Source organism: Chiloscyllium punctatum, chromosome 18 (assembly GCF_047496795.1).
Source record: "Chiloscyllium punctatum isolate Juve2018m chromosome 18, sChiPun1.3, whole genome shotgun sequence".
Taxonomy (NCBI): Eukaryota; Metazoa; Chordata; class Chondrichthyes; order Orectolobiformes; family Hemiscylliidae; genus Chiloscyllium; species Chiloscyllium punctatum.
Window position 1 is genome coordinate 96,502,967 of NC_092756.1, and position 17,109 is coordinate 96,520,075.

Consider the following 17,109-nt stretch of genomic DNA (forward strand, 5'->3'; position numbering starts at 1 on the left):
GCAGAACCTCAAAGACAGTAATCTTTGGAGTGCCATGTGTTAGTGAGAGAATAGGAACAAGAAGTTAGGACAGATAAATCAATGGCTGAGGAGATGGTGCTGTGGGCAAGGATTCAGAGTTTTCGATCAGTGGAATCTCTTTTGGGCAGAAAAGACTTGTTCAAAAGGGTTGGGTTTTATCTGAACTGGAGAGGGAACCAATATTCTGACGGGGAGATTTAGTAGACCTACTCAGGAGGGTTTAAATAAGTGGGAGTTGGGGGGAAATAGGGGCGAGTGCGGGCTTGAAGGGATCCTAAGTAGCAGTGAGGATAGAAAGACAGATGAGATTGGTTAGGAATTTTAAAAAAGTGACTTAATTATAAAAGTCGGGCAAGACCAAAGTCAGAGAACGAGGCAACTCTGAAGAATTAAACTGCTTTTATTTCAATGCAAGAGACCAGACAGGTGAGGCAGATGGACTCAAAACGTACGCAAAGATGGAACTAGGATATCGTAGTTGTTACAGAAACATGACTGAGGAAGAGACAGGACTGGCAGCTCAATGTTCCAGGGTTTATACACTATAGGAAGGATAGCAAGGGAGTTGGTGTGTGGTGCTGGAAAAGCACAGCAGGTCAGGCAGCATCTGAGGCAAAGGATAGGAAGGGAGACAAGAGTTGGGGAGTGGGGGGGGTGGGGAAGAGGAGAGTGGTGTTTTTGATTCAGAAAACATTGCTGCTGTAATTAGGGAAGAGATTTCTAAGGGATTGCCCAGTGAAGCTATATGGGTGGAACACAGAAATAAGAAGGGGACGATATACATAGCCGGATTATAAAATAGAGATCCCCCAATAATCAGCAGGAAATTGAGGAGCAAATATGTAGAGAGATCTCAGATATGTAAGAATAAAGGGGCTGTTGTAATAGTAGGAGATTTTAACTTTCCATACATAAATTGCAACTTTCATAGTGTTAAGGGCTTTAACGTTTGTTAAATGTATGCAAAAACAAAATTTCTTTATCAATATGCAAATATGCCTGCTAGAGATGTACCTAGAGGGGGAACTCTTAAGCTCTTACTCACCTGACTCTTTCTAGCCCTTCTACAACAGGAACAGCTAAAAACGTCTTTCCAGCTCAGGGGCCCGGAGACTTCCACTAACTCGCTCAGCCTGAGACATTTCTAAAATCTGCCCTTCTGTTGGGGTGATTGTTCTTTTGAACTCAAACTGTTATTAGCCCATGACCAACATCTGCAGATAAAACTCAGCTTTATAAAACACTCTGTATTTAACTTACGACATTGCTGATTCCTCACCAGTCATTTCACACAAGTTTCTGCTTTCTTGGACAGGCTGTTTTGACCTCACTGTTGAAAATGATTTTGACCTTTTTAAAAAAGAAAAAAGCCCCCTTCACAAACCCATTCACCCCTAGTTGAATCCAAGTTTCCAAATGATTCCAGTATTTTAAAATCTTCATCACATTAGCACTGTCTGCTTGACACCTCACTCAATGATCATTCTTCGTCTGTTAGAATTAGAAGTAGCTTTATTGTCACATGTATTCACGAATTGAGTGAGAAGTTTACAAGTTACCACTTACAGGACTATCTTAGGTACAAAAAGATACCTAGATTCTTATGACTGGGGAATGGTGTTGAAAACATATCCATCATGACTGGATGCTGGAGTTGATTCAATGAGCTGAGAGGCCCACTCTGCTCCTATACCTTATGGTCTTACTGCCTTTCCTCAGACAAAGGTTCATACTCATTAGGAATAATGCAACAAGGAAGATGAGCTTCAATGGATTAAGGGAGAAGTTTACCTTAGCCTTGGTGACCTCAGTGTCCATAGGGTGATTAGCTTTAAAGATCTTCTGTGCTTCCTGCTGGGGACTGGTGAAAAGAAAAAAAAAAGAACAAGATACCATAAATAACACAATGGCAGCGATGTTGAAGGCTCGTGCAGATCATCAGCATCTTTTACAATCACGTCAAACAATTCCACCACCTGTAAATGTTATCAGTACCCAACCTCCTGAGCCTCCACCATACAGGGTTCACTGTCCAGTGTGATTACCAGAACTCCAGACTCTGTTCTCTGTGTACCTGCTGAGCTGCTTCCAACGCTGGAAGAAGTCTTCAGATGCCATCTCCGTTGGTTGGAAAAACTTGTTGACGGTTATGGGCAGCTTTAGGGTGATATTTTGCACGGTTCCACCGTATCTACCAACCAAAAGGGGGAAGAGAGAGATTTTTAAAATGAAATTTAGATTGATATTTAAAAAGAGGTTAGATTTAGGAAGCTTGATTCTCTGTTCCAGTTGTGTTGTACCAGGAGGAGAAATTTATGCTCCACATTTTTGGGAAGAAAGAGTGGGTAATGGTTACAAAGTATAAACAAATAAATTGCAGCTATTAGCGGAGTGGCTGTAAATGATTATAAAAAAAATGTTTGCAGATGCTTTCAAATGAAGCTGGCAATCACTAAGCAAACTCTGTACCTGAACTGAATGTTCAGCAGGGGGGCCTCAGTGAAATCTGACAAACATTCGATGTTAATCACTTGCTGAACCTGTGCTCCACCTTCTACAATCGGCTCCACTGGCTTGGCCTGAATATTCAGCTGTGGCAACAGGGTTAAAGAATTTAACGTGCTATTGCATGACACCACCTTCTTCGCTTCCTCACTTAAATGTTTCTTCTTTCTCATGTGCACCTCACTTCTCATAGTTCCACAGACCGCAACTGCCTTCTGGCACCTTGACACATTTCTGTTTCTTGCAGTCCAGTATAGACAATGTCTTTCAGTTGACTATTAAACTGGGAGAGAATCAACTGGCCAAGGTTGATTTTTGTGCAAATGCAGAGGGAGACACAATATGTATACACACAGGGACTAGGTAACCAACGCCAACCCAGAAACCTGAACACATGATCCAGGCTGACACTACAGTGTTGGGCCAACACTCTTGGAATCAAAACAAAAACAATGCTGGAAATCACAGGTGGTCAGGCAGCATCTATGGAAAGAGATAACAAGCTACTGTTTTGAGTGTAGATGACTCTAGACTTGAAGTGTTAGCTTGCTGTCTTTCCATGGATGCTGCCTGACCTCCTGTGATTTCCAGCATTTTTTTTGTTTTGATTCCAACAGTATTATGCTCCCTTGGCCCAACACTGTAGTGTCAGCCTGGATCATGTGACCCACTGAGATTTACAGTAATTTTTTGTTTTCAGTATAGATTCCAGCATCTGCAGGAATTTGCTGCTACACTACTGTTGGACCATTAAAAAAAAACACTTGACACTGTTAAGAAGCGTATCATCAGGTGGAGCTCTCCTGGGTCCTAGTTAATGTTTATCCCTCAATGTTGCCAAACGCAACCTGGTCATTATTGCTTATGGAAGCTTACTTATGTACAAATTGGCTGACTGGCACATTTCTTCGTTATTACAGCTACTCAAAAGCAAGATGCGCATGGCTCATTCCCCCTACAGTGCTTGTTACCTGGCTTTCAAACACAGAATCCAGTGCTTTCATTAAAGTTCTTGCTATCTCCACAGAGATAGTCCTGGGTCTAATATGGAATACAACTAGACTTGGCAGTAGGTGGCAACTGTCACTGCAAAAGTCTCTCTGAACACATGCTACATTTCTGTAAGTGTCATCTTTTATATAAAGGTTGCGTTTGCTGTTTGGGTCCTAGTCGGAATGATTAGGCAAGGCATTTAACCCATTGTATGTGAAGTTGCCATTCAATTGGACCCGCTGCCCTCTGGCATTTTCCTATAGTCCAATTTTCTTCCTTCCCAAGTTTTTATTCAGTCCCCTTTTGAAAGTCACTATTGAAACTGCATCTATGATACTGTCAAAAAGGATATTCTAGACCATAACTCAGTAGATTTTTCTTCTATGCACTGTATAGCAACTGGTTCTTTTGCCAATTAGACGTTTAATCAAAAAAAAACATTCATGAATTGTGGACATCATTGGCTTATTTGGACGGTGATAATGAGTCACCTTTTAGAACCACTGCAACCTATGAGGGGGTAGGTACACCCACAGTGCTGTTAGGAAGGGAGCTTAAGCATTTGTTCCTTCACTGCTGGGTAATAATGAGATACTCAGTTCTGATAGAACACGATAGCTCCATTCTCACGTGATCTCACGTTATTATGAAATCATGCAATTTAAACTGATGGTGCCAGTATTACATTATAGTCGATACAGGCAAGGAAAGTTCGTGTTCTACAAATAACTACCTAAATTCTTCAACTGCATTGAAGCCAATCTGCATTGAAGCAGCACACATTACAGCAGAACAGACTACATATTTTCAAGCCAGGATGGTACATGGTTTTGAGTGGAACTTGTAAGTGTTCCCATGCATCTGTTGCCCCCATCCTTGTAAAAGTTAGCACTTGCAGGCTTGGAAAGCAATTTCATTGTCAGAGACTCATACAGCTCGGACCCTTTGGTCCAACCAGTCTATGCCGAACATAATCCCAAACTAAACTAGTTCTGCCTGCCTGCATTTGGCCCATAGCCTTCCAAACCTTTCCCATTCACGTACTTATCCAAATGTCTTTTAAATGTTGCAATTGTACCCATAGTCACCACTTCCTCGGAGTTCATTCCACACACAAACCATTCTCTGTGTAAAGAAAAATTGCCTCATGTCTTTAAATCTTTCTCCTCACTTAAAAATATGCTCCCTAATCTTGAAAGACCCCACCCCAGGGAAAAAACACCTACGACTAACTCTATCCATACCCCTCGTGCTTTTATAATCTCTATGAGGTCACCTCAACATCCTACGTTTTAGTGAAAAAAGTACCAATCCATCCAGCCCCTCTTTATAACTCATTCCCTCCATTCCTGGCAACCTCCTGGTAAATCTTTTCTGAATCCTCTTCTGCTTAATAATATCCTTCTTAAAACATTTATGTTGTTGAGAACAGCGTGCCCTGTGAAAAACACATGGAATAGCTATCCTTGTGTATCTTATAGAGAATTGGGCGTTGCGTATATTATAGAGAAAAATATTGCCTGTATGGAGAATAACATGCCCTGTGTATACATCGGAGAATAGCCATCATAGAATCATACAGCATGGAAACAGACTCTTTGGTCCAACCAGTCTATGCTGAACATAATCCCAAACTAAACTAGTCCTGCCTGCCTGTATTTGGCCCACATCCCTACAAACCTTTCCCATTCATGTACTTATCCAAATGTCTTTTAAACATTGTAACTGAATGTTGAAAGAGCCTCAGTTTTTGTTTTACTAACCCTTCCAACAGTTTCTCTCCACCTCGTCTAACATCACCAGAATTTGAAATATTTGCATTAAATCTTTTAAACCTTCTTGGAAAGGAAAACAATTCCAGCTTTTTCTCGTTAAATATTACAAGTTGAACAGAAGCTGGATATTTTTGCCCAAGAGGTTTTTATTTTTAAAAATTGATGCTTGAGTAACTGCCCTTTTAGAAGCCTTCACAGCAGCCCATATTGAACAGGAGAGCACATTCTCAGTAAATTCCAATCCATGCTGACAGGAAGCAAAGGATATCATTTTGCAGCTCTCCAGGGCAGCTAACATTCAGTGTGAAGTTCAGGAATTGGACCGAAGTCTTGTTTCCAAAGAACAGGTACATTCGACCTAGACATGAAGACAAAATAAACAGATCAGCTCTTTCACTGACAAGGTCTTTGGCGAGGTCAGCCAAAACAGACGGCTTAGAAATTAAAAATTGTTTACTGGAAAAAAAACCTAATCTTCTAAATGGAAACAATATGCTAGCAATCAAAGAAATACCAGAAAGGTGCCAAGTTAACTCTCAAATTATGGAATTGGTCTTTGGATACTCCAGGGAGATGCATTCTAGGTCAGAAGCTGGGATAAGCAGTCATGTCTGGTTTCCCACTCCCCACCGAGTCTCGTTGAGGTGAGGATTTTCTCCAAACAGTGATGTCTTCAATGGAAAGAGAGTCATACTGCACGAAAACAGGCGCTTGGATCCAACTAGTTCTTGCCCATCATAGTCCCAAACTAATCTAGTCCCACCTGCTAGTGCTTGGACCATATCCCTCCAAACATTTCTTTATGTACTTATCAAAATGCTGTAACTGTACCCGCATCCACCACTTCTTCTGGAAGTTCATTCCAAACATGAATCACAAAAAAAATTACCCCTTGTGTCTTTTTCAAAATCTTTCTTCTCTCACCTTAAAAATGCACCCATAGTCTTGAAACCCCTACACCAGCAAAAAGGCATCTGCCATTCACCTTATCTATAACCCTCATGATTTTATAAATGTCAGTGAGGTCAACACTCCAGTGAGAAAAGTCCCAGTCTCTCCTTGTAACTCAAACCCTCCATTCCCAGCAAATTTCTTGTAAATCTTTTCTGCACCCTCTCCATCTTAATAATATCCTTGCCATAACAGGACTCCCAAAGCAGGACACCATACTCCAGAAGAGGCCTCGATAATGTCTTGTACAACCTCAACATGACATCCCAACTCCTATACTCAAAGATCTGCGCAATGAAGGCTAGGTCCGTCAGATGAGAACTTGGAATCCGGTTTCATGCACACATAGGGCTGATGGAAGTGGTGGGAGGATGCCACAAAGAGCCAGCACACTCGAGTAGAAGTGCTGGGGACAAGGAAAAGCACCATCAAGCTTGAAACTTCGAGAAAAAAGTAAAAGGATTTTGCCCAAATTGTGAGCACGGGTCCTGAAACCTAATTTACCCTAACTCAAGCCTGCAAATCTGAAGAGAAAAAAATGAACAATGAAAAGAAGAACAACTTACCCAGATTCTGTCTGTATTCTGACTTTATTCCAATCTGTAAAAGCTGGTTTTCAAACAGGACTCCGTTATTTTTGCAGACAAACCTACATTTTAGGGAATAAGAGGGGGGGGAAACAGAGCATGCAAATAAAAGAGAGAGATCAGCTGACAATGAACAGTATTGTTTATACCTACAACCAAGGCAACATGCCCGAGGAGAACAGCAGCTATTGAAAGACTTGACAGAGACCAGTGCTGTCACTTGCACTTTGACTTCAACACATTGGAAAGTCAGCGTTAACATTGACTTATCCTCTCACGCTGCTCCCACAAGTGGTGAATCTGACACTGACAGTACTCCACCTTTGAAGCTCAAAATGCTCTCCACAGATGCACATCAAGCTGGAAAGGACAGAAGTTATAATGGTACAGCTGGGTGGCCTACACACACCAAGAGGATAAAGCATGTTCAGTGCAGGTACTAGTCCCCAGAACTACAGTACAGATGCAATTTTATTAGTTCAGGTGGTTCTGCTATAACACATTTCGTTAACATGAATTTGCTATAACATGATTGATGAATTGAGTTCAATTTCTAAAGCATGAATTGCTTATAACACAATTCCAGCCCCATTAGCTTCAATGGTGCTGCTATTACACGATTTTCTACTAACATGGGGAATTGCACAAGAACGGAACTACCACATTATAGAAGAACTGACTGTACTCTTGCTTTTGTTTTTAAAAAATAAAATGGGAATTAATCATCCAAAGGAATAAAAAAACACACAATGGCCATCTTTTTTATGTATCTACATTAACTAATGAACTTTTACAGGAGGCCATTAGGCAAAGGTTTGGGGCAACTCACTGCCTCAACACCAATACCTCTCCATAAAACAAGATCCTTCCTCTCCTCCCAACACCACCCCACCCACCCACACCCCCCCCCCCCCCCCCCCCCCCCCAAACACCCCAACACCCAAAAAGAAACTTCAATGCACTCGCTGATTCTCAAACACATTTATACTTTGCTGAGCTTCAGAGTATGGAATCCTGAAAATATTTAGTCAATTGCTCCACGTCAAAGTGTTCTGGTCACACAGCATCAGCAGTCCCCATACAGGGAAGCAGCTATACCCTCCTAGTCGCTGTGCAGACATCAACTCAAATCCTTTTTTCCTGTCCTCAATATCAGTCTTTCAGCATTTCCTCAGATGCTGTAGTTGACTTCAACAACCAAATGTCTCATATCCTTACAAATCTTTATAACGAGTCTTGAGAAGGTTGTAGCTCAGGTTGAGGTTTTGGATGTAGATTTGCTCGCTGAGCTGAAAGGTTCATTTCCAGATGTTTCGTTACCTTACTAGGTAACATCTTCAGTGGACCTCAGCGAGCAAACCTACATCCAAATCGTTATAACATCTTGTGTATACATACCTGGTACAAATCTTAAACTTAAACCTGTATAACCATGAGATACAGTTGCTGTTTGCAGAGAGACAAGGAACCAGTTGACTGCCCTCATATACAGAGCTAACTGAAGTTAGCAGCCTGAAGATACAGCATTTGAACCAATGTATCTGTCAGTGGCATAAATTAACAAACACGTGCAAAGAACCTTCAGTCTTTCTGAAGCATAATCAATGAGTGTTTCCACGGGGATCCCTCCTTCAACTCCAATAAACACAGCCTTGCAGTTTGCAAGTTGTTGATCCAACTCCCCTCAATGAATCCATGCTCTAAATATCACTAATACTGTCCTCTCTAACAATATACCAATGGTTCTTGTACACTTAAAGCAACAGGAGGAAATAGAACTGGTGAAATTCTAGGACTTGAAAGCCCAACATCATTAGAATTCCAAATCCGACACTAAAATGGACTGAACCTTTCTGGCCTTTGTTAGTTGAGAGCTGCACCACCTCCAATCACCAGCAGGTGGTAGTGATATGCCCTACAATGGACTTGAATGAACAGTGCAGACAAATTGTGCACAGACAGGCCATGGGATTCCCAACATCCCACTCCTGTTGCAAGAGGCTTCACTATGTTCCCTGCCATACAAAAAGAAGGGGGAAAGCCAGGTGACAGTCAACCTAACGTCCCAAACCCACTCAACGGGCCTGATTAATATCATGCAGTCACCTGCTTGTCAAAGGCAGGGCACCAGAGTCCCACACAACCAACAATGAGAGCTTTCAGGGAGTCCTTACACCAGGCCCAGAGATTTGATTTACCGATATTGAAAATCAACGAGCTGAGACACAAGTGCAATCTTGGGACAGTACAGAACAGAGGGAGGCTGCAATGGCCCGTCAGTCCAGTTCAGAGAGACAAGAGGAGGCCACTTCAGCTAGCCCCTTGGGCTAGTTCCTCCATTCAAATGGATCTGCCTGATCTGCATCTTAACTCTGTAACTTGGTTTGCCGCCTGAAATACCCAAAGATCTGTGAATGTATCTTTGTTAGCTTTCAAAGTGATCCCCAGCCTTTTGGGGGAGAGAGTTCCACACTTCCATTTCCTGACATCATCCTGGCTCTGATGTCATCAATAACTCCCAACATTCTGCAGCTTCTCTCCTGAAAAACAATTTTTCTCTCTCTCTCACCTCTTCAACTGCTTTCATCATCTGAAGTATTGCAATGAGATCAGCCCTTAAAATCTTTCACAGAGAACACAAGTCTATCTCCTGAAAATCAACTACTTTAGCCTCCTCTATCATTCTCGTATTTCCTTCTCGCCCAGAACTGTGAGGGAAACAGAGCTCCAAATACACTCAGGGTTAAAGAGCTCGAGCAATTAATCCTGCTGAAGTGTTTGCCCCGAGGAGCAGGTTGAACATTCAGTCCTGTATTTCTGAAATGGCAAGACATGCTGCTGGAATGAAACAAAACCAAATTTATCATCAACTGCACCATAATGATGTACGTGAAAACTAGACAGCAACCACCTGGCAGGGAATCTTGGGTACTGAACTTTAGGAGCTCCAATGGAAAGTGAAGAGGCTGCTTTTAAAAAAAAAATATTGACAGTTTCTTTTAAAGGCAATTCAATGTCCAACGTTAAAAAAAGACAAGCTGAAGTGGACAGAGAAAGTGAATTAACCTCCTTACTTGTTGAGGAGATCATCAGCATCAGGTACAGGCAAAGCAGGGTCCTCAGAGCCAGCAGCAGGCACAGTCGTGACAGTGCTGAGGGATGGAAACAAACAGACACAGATAGAGAGGGGGGGAAAAAAAAAGAGACAGACACACGTAGTGTGTGTGAGAGAGAGAGAGAGAGAGAGAGAGAGAGAGAGAGAGAGAGAGAGAGAGAGAGAGAGAGAGAGAGAGAGAGAGAGAGAGAAAAGCAAAACAGAAAAGGGAAAAATACAGGGGGTAGGAGGAAAGAGAATGGATTAGAAGGTTGAAGAACAATGGGGATTGAAAAGACAGCATTCAGCACAGTTCTGTTATCAATGCCATTTAGTGATCAAAACTAGAAGCTGTATTGAAGTGTTAATAGGAGTCTGAATTGTTAATCTTACAGGAAGGAGGTTGCATGCACCTAAAAGCCAAGTGGGCTAAAAATAAAGAACACGTGCTTGATAATGTTTAATTACATGACTGATGCACAAATTTACTCTCACACACACACACACATCTAGAATTTGCTCTCTATAGCCTCAAACAAAATGAAGGCCTGATTTAGGCCATCCCCAGCTTCATTCTTCGATATTAACTCCTGAATGATATGTTGTGATACAGCTACATAGATCTGGCACCCAGAGAAAAAAAAACAAGAAAAAAAACATTTAGAGTAAAGCCGTGTGGATTAAGATCGCAGATTGATGTTCTGGCCCCTACGGAATTAGGTGGGTATCAGCTTTAATCAATTTTCTTTGCAGTTAGCAGATCGCAGGGCTCAAAAAGTTTCTTGCAAGAATTAAGGAACTCTTTTCTCACGTAATACAGACCACACAACTCCATGCTGTGTCTGACTAAAACATGTATGCTTTCACGGAGGCACAAGGTATTTTTACTAAGTGACATCCAATTTCCAATTTATTGGCAGCAAGTCTTTTGTTCTTCACTTCGCCAATGGGGTGACAATGAACAAACTGGGATCATCGCCTCACATTTCCTCAACAGATACCTACTCTATTAATCAGCCTTAGGCCTGCAATTTCATGGCTCACCAGGCTATCTTACACTGTACCAGTCCAGTTGGGTCCCAAAGCCACATCCAGGGCAGTGATTGTTGACAATGTATATATTCACTAAGGATGGAACACAGTTGACCTTGATGAATCAACAACAAATTTGCATTTATACAGCATTTCTCATGTAGTAAAGCACTTCAAAGCTTCACAGGTGTGTTATCAAACTAAAATACGATGGAATAGTGTGAGCTACTCAGGCAGATGACAAAAAAGATGCAATTTTCACAGAAGCTTCTTAAAAGGAGAGGTGTATGAGGAGGAAATTCCATAGCCTAGGCTCAGGCAGCTGAAGGGACAACCACTAAATGAAGGAGTAATGGAGATCAGGTCTGTGCTGGAGGAATCAAAAAGGATGCAACACATTCAGCCCATCATGTCCACGGCAGCTTTGGTTCTTTTGTCTTTATTAAGTCTCTCTCCTCTGGTTCTTGACCCTTCTGCCAATGGAACAGTTTCTGCCCAAATACGATTTTGAAAAACTTGATCAAATCTGCTCTCAATCTTCTCCCATCACTTCTGCCCACTAGGGAGCTGCCTCCCCACTATGAAAAACTTGAGGAAAATTATTTTTAAAAACTTTTAAACACAGCTTTGTGTTCACATCTCAAAACAATTCAGAATGGATTCCTAGTCCTTTGTTGCACCTCATCCATCCCAGAAAACTCTCCAACAGACCGCAGCATTATCAGAACAGGTGCTAGTTAGAATATGCTGGTTTTGTCAAAACGTGTACACACCATTCAAAAAGACAAATCACAGAACAAAGTTGCCTATTTGGTGCAGAGATGGTGGATTGCATAGCTGGAGGTGATTACACCGGTAGGAAGGGTAAGGCCACAGATCAAGAAAGTTTGCTCTTTATCATCAATGGTAGCCGAGAGGGGCTATAGTTCTTCTGAGCCAGTGGCTAAAGCTCCACACCACGGCAACATTTAAACAGCTTAGTTCATGGTCCATCACTTTACAAAATGGAATGTGGGTGATGAGGGGAGGAAAGAGTCACCTGTCTCCCACTCCACTGGCCTAATCTATACGCTGAGGAATTTCGCCTGTCAGGTCATAGAGATGTACAGAATGGAAACAGACTCTTTGGTCCAACCTGTCCATGTCGACCAGATATCCCAACCCAATCTAGTCCCACCTGCCAGCACCTGGCCCATATCCCTCCAAACCCTTCCTATTCAATACCCACCCAGATGCCTTTTAAATGTTGCAATTGTACCAGCCTCCACCACTTCCTCTGGCAGCTCATTCCATACACATACCACTCTGTGTCTTACTGGTAGATTTCTTTTTAAAGTGGGATGCAAGAGGTCAGGAACAATCATATTGAGAAATATAACCATTTCTGCATCACATTCCCCCAGGCTAGTCAGTCAAAGAATTTCAAAAGTCTTGAAATCCAATCGGAACTTTCCCAGTCTTCAATGAATCCCTGTCAATGGCTCCCTGGAAGACAGACACCCCAATGGCTTACATTGAAGAAGAAAAAAAAAATCTTGAGACTGGGAATGTCACAAAAGCCAAAATGGATTTGGTAGTAAATACCAGAGGGTTTCCATCTCTTCTCTCCAAACACAAGTAATACAAAGCCTGAGTGTTCAAGCATCAATTCCACAGTCTGCACTCTTCTCAGTCAGGGGATTGGTCGGGACCTTTATACTAGAACTTGACTCAAACAAGGTTGTCCAGGATTTCTACTTCTGATTTATATTGGAGAGCAGGAGACCATCAGCGGAGGAGGAAGAGGACAAGCCTGCTGTTGGCTCCAATTCTCTTCATGAAGTAGCAGCCCACTGGCATTTGCATGCTCAAAACGAGTGGCCTTTGGTCACTCAGGGTGACTGGAATCTGTGAAGGAGTAGTCAAGTATGAGCATCAATCATTCAGAAGAGTAGGGCAGAAAAATAGGATAAAAGAGAAAAAGGTGTTAATTATGAAGCAAGGTGTAGCAATGATAAGAAGTGACTGGTGGTGCTATAATGTCAAAAGATTCCTTGTGTATGGGGGGGGGGGGGGGGGGGGGGAGGAGAGGGGGAGGAGAGGGAGGGGGGGGAAGGAGGGGGGGGGGGGGAAGGAAAGGGAGGGGAGAAGGAAAGAGAATGAATGGTGAGGAAGTTAAATGCTAAGTTTTCTCAAAGTCTATTTTCATATTTTGTGATTCAAGAATTCCATACAAGAGTTTGAGCATGAAAAAGTGAAGAGAAGCAAGAGTCTCAAAGGAGGAGGCTGGGATGGCCCTGTTACTAGCTACATCATGGAGGAGATAAAAATTATATAAATGTGCGCTATGCATCAACCTTCACAGTAAGAAAAAAACAATTACGGAGTTCAAATAGGTAAAGACAGAACTTCCAGACCACAATCACTAATAAATGATTATTCAATGAGAAAATGGAGATGGTCATCAATGGACAGGGCAAGGGATTTTGGTTTACTTTGAGCAAATTTTGTTCAATTTTACACACTGCAATGGGAACTTAGAATTAGAAGCTCCTGGTGAATAAAAATGCCAGCTTCTGACAGACAAAAATCACTTGTCCTAACCAGCTTCATTTTCATCAGATAAGAAAACACCAACCATTCACTGAACTGAAATTAGAAAACTTGCACAAATCACCAAATGGTGCACTCCATGCTCTGAACAAATCAAACATGATTACAACTCCATGCAGAACTGCTGACAGCTTGGCATTTGAGTCACCTCAAAACCTTGAAGCAGACTGAAAGAGTGATATGAACATGACAACAAAACAGTCATTTCAGTGGTGATTTGCACACACACACACACCAAAGTACTACCACATTAATTTGGCAATCAGACATAATCCTGTTATTTTACATGAAATATATACTGCATTCCATAGAGACTAATGGATTGAAGTCTTACTTCATACTAGCAAAAAGACATTTTGAACAAACCAGATTTTAATTTATGCACAGGATGTGGGCATTATCTGCCGTAGTTACAGAGCCTTACTTGGCCACTTCAGAATGTACCTGCTACATAGGCGTGGGAACGGAGTCACACACAGGCCAAGACCAGGCAAAGGTAGCAAATTTTCTTCCCTCAAAGTAAATTGAATGGTGAATAATTCAGGCTTTTCATTGTACCCACCAAATAATGGCTGCATTACATATCACTAACATTCAGAACAGAACAAAGTTCCTTTGATATTCCTCTGTCAGCCAGCTTAAAAAAGCATTTTGAACTGATGCTTAAAAAAAAATTGATACGACCATACCGGCAATTGAAATGTTTGTAATTAAAAGTTGTAAAGGTGGTCTCCTGTCTAGACACTTCCAACACTGCAGGTAAAGTGAAATGCAGGAATGTGTCTTTGTGCTGTATATATTTGGAGTAAAAACAACATTCTCTTTTGAACCCTGGACTGTTTCAGAGCTGGGGATGGATGGGGTTTAGACAGTTCAGCTCAACTCAGTAGTACACAGCTTACTCTGCACCCAGGGTTGCGTCCACCAGCAACGATGCAGGGCTCTCACCCGGCAGATCCAAGCTTCTGCACAATCCCAAATCACAGGCAAGCGTGCAGAGGAACAGAAAAGAGGACAAACTGAATCACAAAGCAACCACCACACAAACTATTCAAAGGTCAAGTCACAAGGTTTTTTTTGCCTTCAAATATTTTACAACAGTTTAGAAAAAGCAATTTGTGCACATAGTGAGGAACGTTACATTTGCCTGTCATGAGCACTCAGCATTAGGTACTCCTAATGCCACACAATAGATTAGAGAGTGCAGCTCCTGCCCACACTACCACATCAAGCACTCCTGATTCATATGCCGCACATTTTAGGTATGGTGAAAAGTTGCCTCAAGACTTGAGCAACATGGTCAGAAGATTTCCCTGTACCACAGCAAGAAACATTTTTCCTGCTCCAATTAGTACATGGCCTATTTGGATACAACTGTCATTTTATGTCAAGCCAGGGCCTGTGGACTTTCTCTGGCCTGACTCAAGACTGACCAACTCATTTGTATTAAGATCAACAGGAGACAACACCCAATGCATCTGGTCCAAGAACGAACTGTACTTGGGTCCCAGAGGTGACAGAAGTCTATTATCCCTGTCAGGGTCAGATTGGAATACTAAAATACAGGCTCCTCTATTACACTTGGAGCAAAATACATGGGTAACACCATGTGGCAGGTTAGCTGTTACAAGATTGACCGATGAGGGGAAAACGGAAAGGCCAATGATCATTCTTGCCTCTTGTAAAACGTTCATATCAAACTCAGACTGCTAGCATGAAATAAAAACAGAAAATGCTTTCAGCAGCATTTATGGCAGCACCTGTGAGGACAGAAACAGGATTAATAGGGTCTTATCAAAATCAGGGATCTGAAATGTTAATTTAGGATTAGAACATTCGGCTCTTCAAAACTGTTCTGACATGCTATGCGATCGTGCATAATCTGGTTATGATCAGACTCCCCCTTCCCTCCAGAGCCCTGGACTCTCACACCTATTAAGATTCCAACTCTCCCTTGAATAAGTTCAATGATTGAGCTTCTACTGGTTTTGGCAGAACAGAATTCGACAGACTAACAAAAAAATTTGTTTTCATCTCTATCAAACGGGATATCTCTTGGATCATGAACATAGGAACAGAAATAGACCATTTGAGTGCTCTGCAATTTAATGAGATTGTGGCTGAACTAATAATCCTCAACTCCACTTATCTGCCTTTTCGCCACAACCCTCAATTCCCTTTCTAATTAAATATCTCAGCCTTGAACATAATTAAATGACCCAGCTGTCTGCGGTAAACAGTCCCACAAATTGACCATCCTCACAAAATATTCCTCATCTGTCTTAAATGGATAATGTTTTACTGAGATTACACTGTCTCATCCCAGACTTGCCCAGAAAGGGGAAATAACCTCTCCACTTCTGCCCTGTTAAGTCTCCCAAGAACTTTAAAAAATAAGACCCTAAAACTGTGTCCTCTAATTCTAGTCTTCCTCATACAAGGGGACATCTCCCAACCCCTTTATTTCTTTCCCTATGGAGGTGCAGTACATCAGGCTTTTGTTTTAACTGCAGGTTTACCATGTCTGGAGAATGCTGCTTCTGTTAACATGAATTCTGCTTAAGACTGCTCAAAGTGGAACAGATTTCGGGTAGCAAGATTCACTTCAAATTTCTGCTGCTGAGTTTGAAGTTGGCTGCCATCTCTCTAAGAGAACCCCTGTTTTGCACATGCCCTTTGAAAAATCTAAGCAAGAGTGGATTAAAAGCAGACAACCTTGTTGCTTCATCTTTCAATCTGAAAAAGGCAACTGCTTTGCAAACACAAACATTGGAATTAGCCATTACCTACCAAAATGATCAGAATCATTTTAACACACTTCACAGAACAAATTACATTACTGTTATCGTGAGAGCAAACATGGCTGCCGTTATTGGTGCACAACAAGGGTCCCAACCCAAAAAAAGTGATCAACACTACCACAGAGGAGTTTAAATATCTCATCTGACAGTATTGCACTGGGATACCAGTTTAGATTGTGAAGTACAATTTGTATCCACAGTCCTCACTCAAGAGGCGCAAGTGCAATCAAACTGGGCCTTTACAACTCTTCTTTACACCCTCGAGTTATTAGCACTGAATAGTGACTGTATCATTGGGGTTGCATACAAGTAAGTTATAGCTGTATTTTGGGGGCGGGGGGGGAGGCGGCTGGTCAGGGAGAAAAATCACTAGGTTCTGACACACATTGGGAGAAGAACTTACTCTCATGTAAAGATCTTGGGAGTTCACAGGGTTTGTGTCTCTCACACCCCATGGTTTATCAAAGCCTCGGCTTCTTCTGGAATTATTCCACAGTTACAAGGCAATAACCACAAGTCAATCATTGGCCCAAGCCAGCTAACAATTCTCATTGCACATCTGATCTGATGGCTTGCAACATCAGATCCACGCTCAGTCCCATCTCGTGTGCTGAAGCAGCTCTGCCCAAACTAGTATAAGGATCATATTTGGAGGCGAGCGGTGTGCCACACGCTCAGTTTTGTATTTTATTTCTAAAAAACATATACAAACACTTTGAACAAAACCACGTTGTAATTATTGCATTAAAGAAGCAGCT

At 41.9% G+C, this 17,109-nt stretch overlaps 1 protein-coding gene across 5 annotated transcripts in view; it reads right to left on the reverse strand.

Annotated features, from left to right (window-relative positions):
• ap2a1 (adaptor related protein complex 2 subunit alpha 1) overlaps positions 1 to 17,109 on the reverse strand; it is a 64,568-nt gene that overhangs the window by 10,144 nt on the left and 37,315 nt on the right. For 3 of the 5 annotated variants that reach the window (XM_072588859.1, XM_072588858.1, XM_072588856.1), the window contains exons 16-22: positions 14,453 to 14,515; positions 9,907 to 9,984; positions 6,812 to 6,894; positions 5,562 to 5,652; positions 2,491 to 2,613; positions 2,096 to 2,212; positions 1,813 to 1,882 (exon numbers count right to left, since the gene is read on the reverse strand). In XM_072588859.1, coding sequence (XP_072444960.1) covers positions 1,813 to 1,882; positions 2,096 to 2,212; positions 2,491 to 2,613; positions 5,562 to 5,652; positions 6,812 to 6,894; positions 9,907 to 9,984; positions 14,453 to 14,515 — 625 coding nt within the window. The remainder of the gene's footprint in view (positions 1 to 1,812; positions 1,883 to 2,095; positions 2,213 to 2,490; positions 2,614 to 5,561; positions 5,653 to 6,811; positions 6,895 to 9,906; positions 9,985 to 14,452; positions 14,516 to 17,109) is intronic. The other 2 variants (XM_072588860.1, XM_072588861.1) reach the window with 2 other exon arrangements.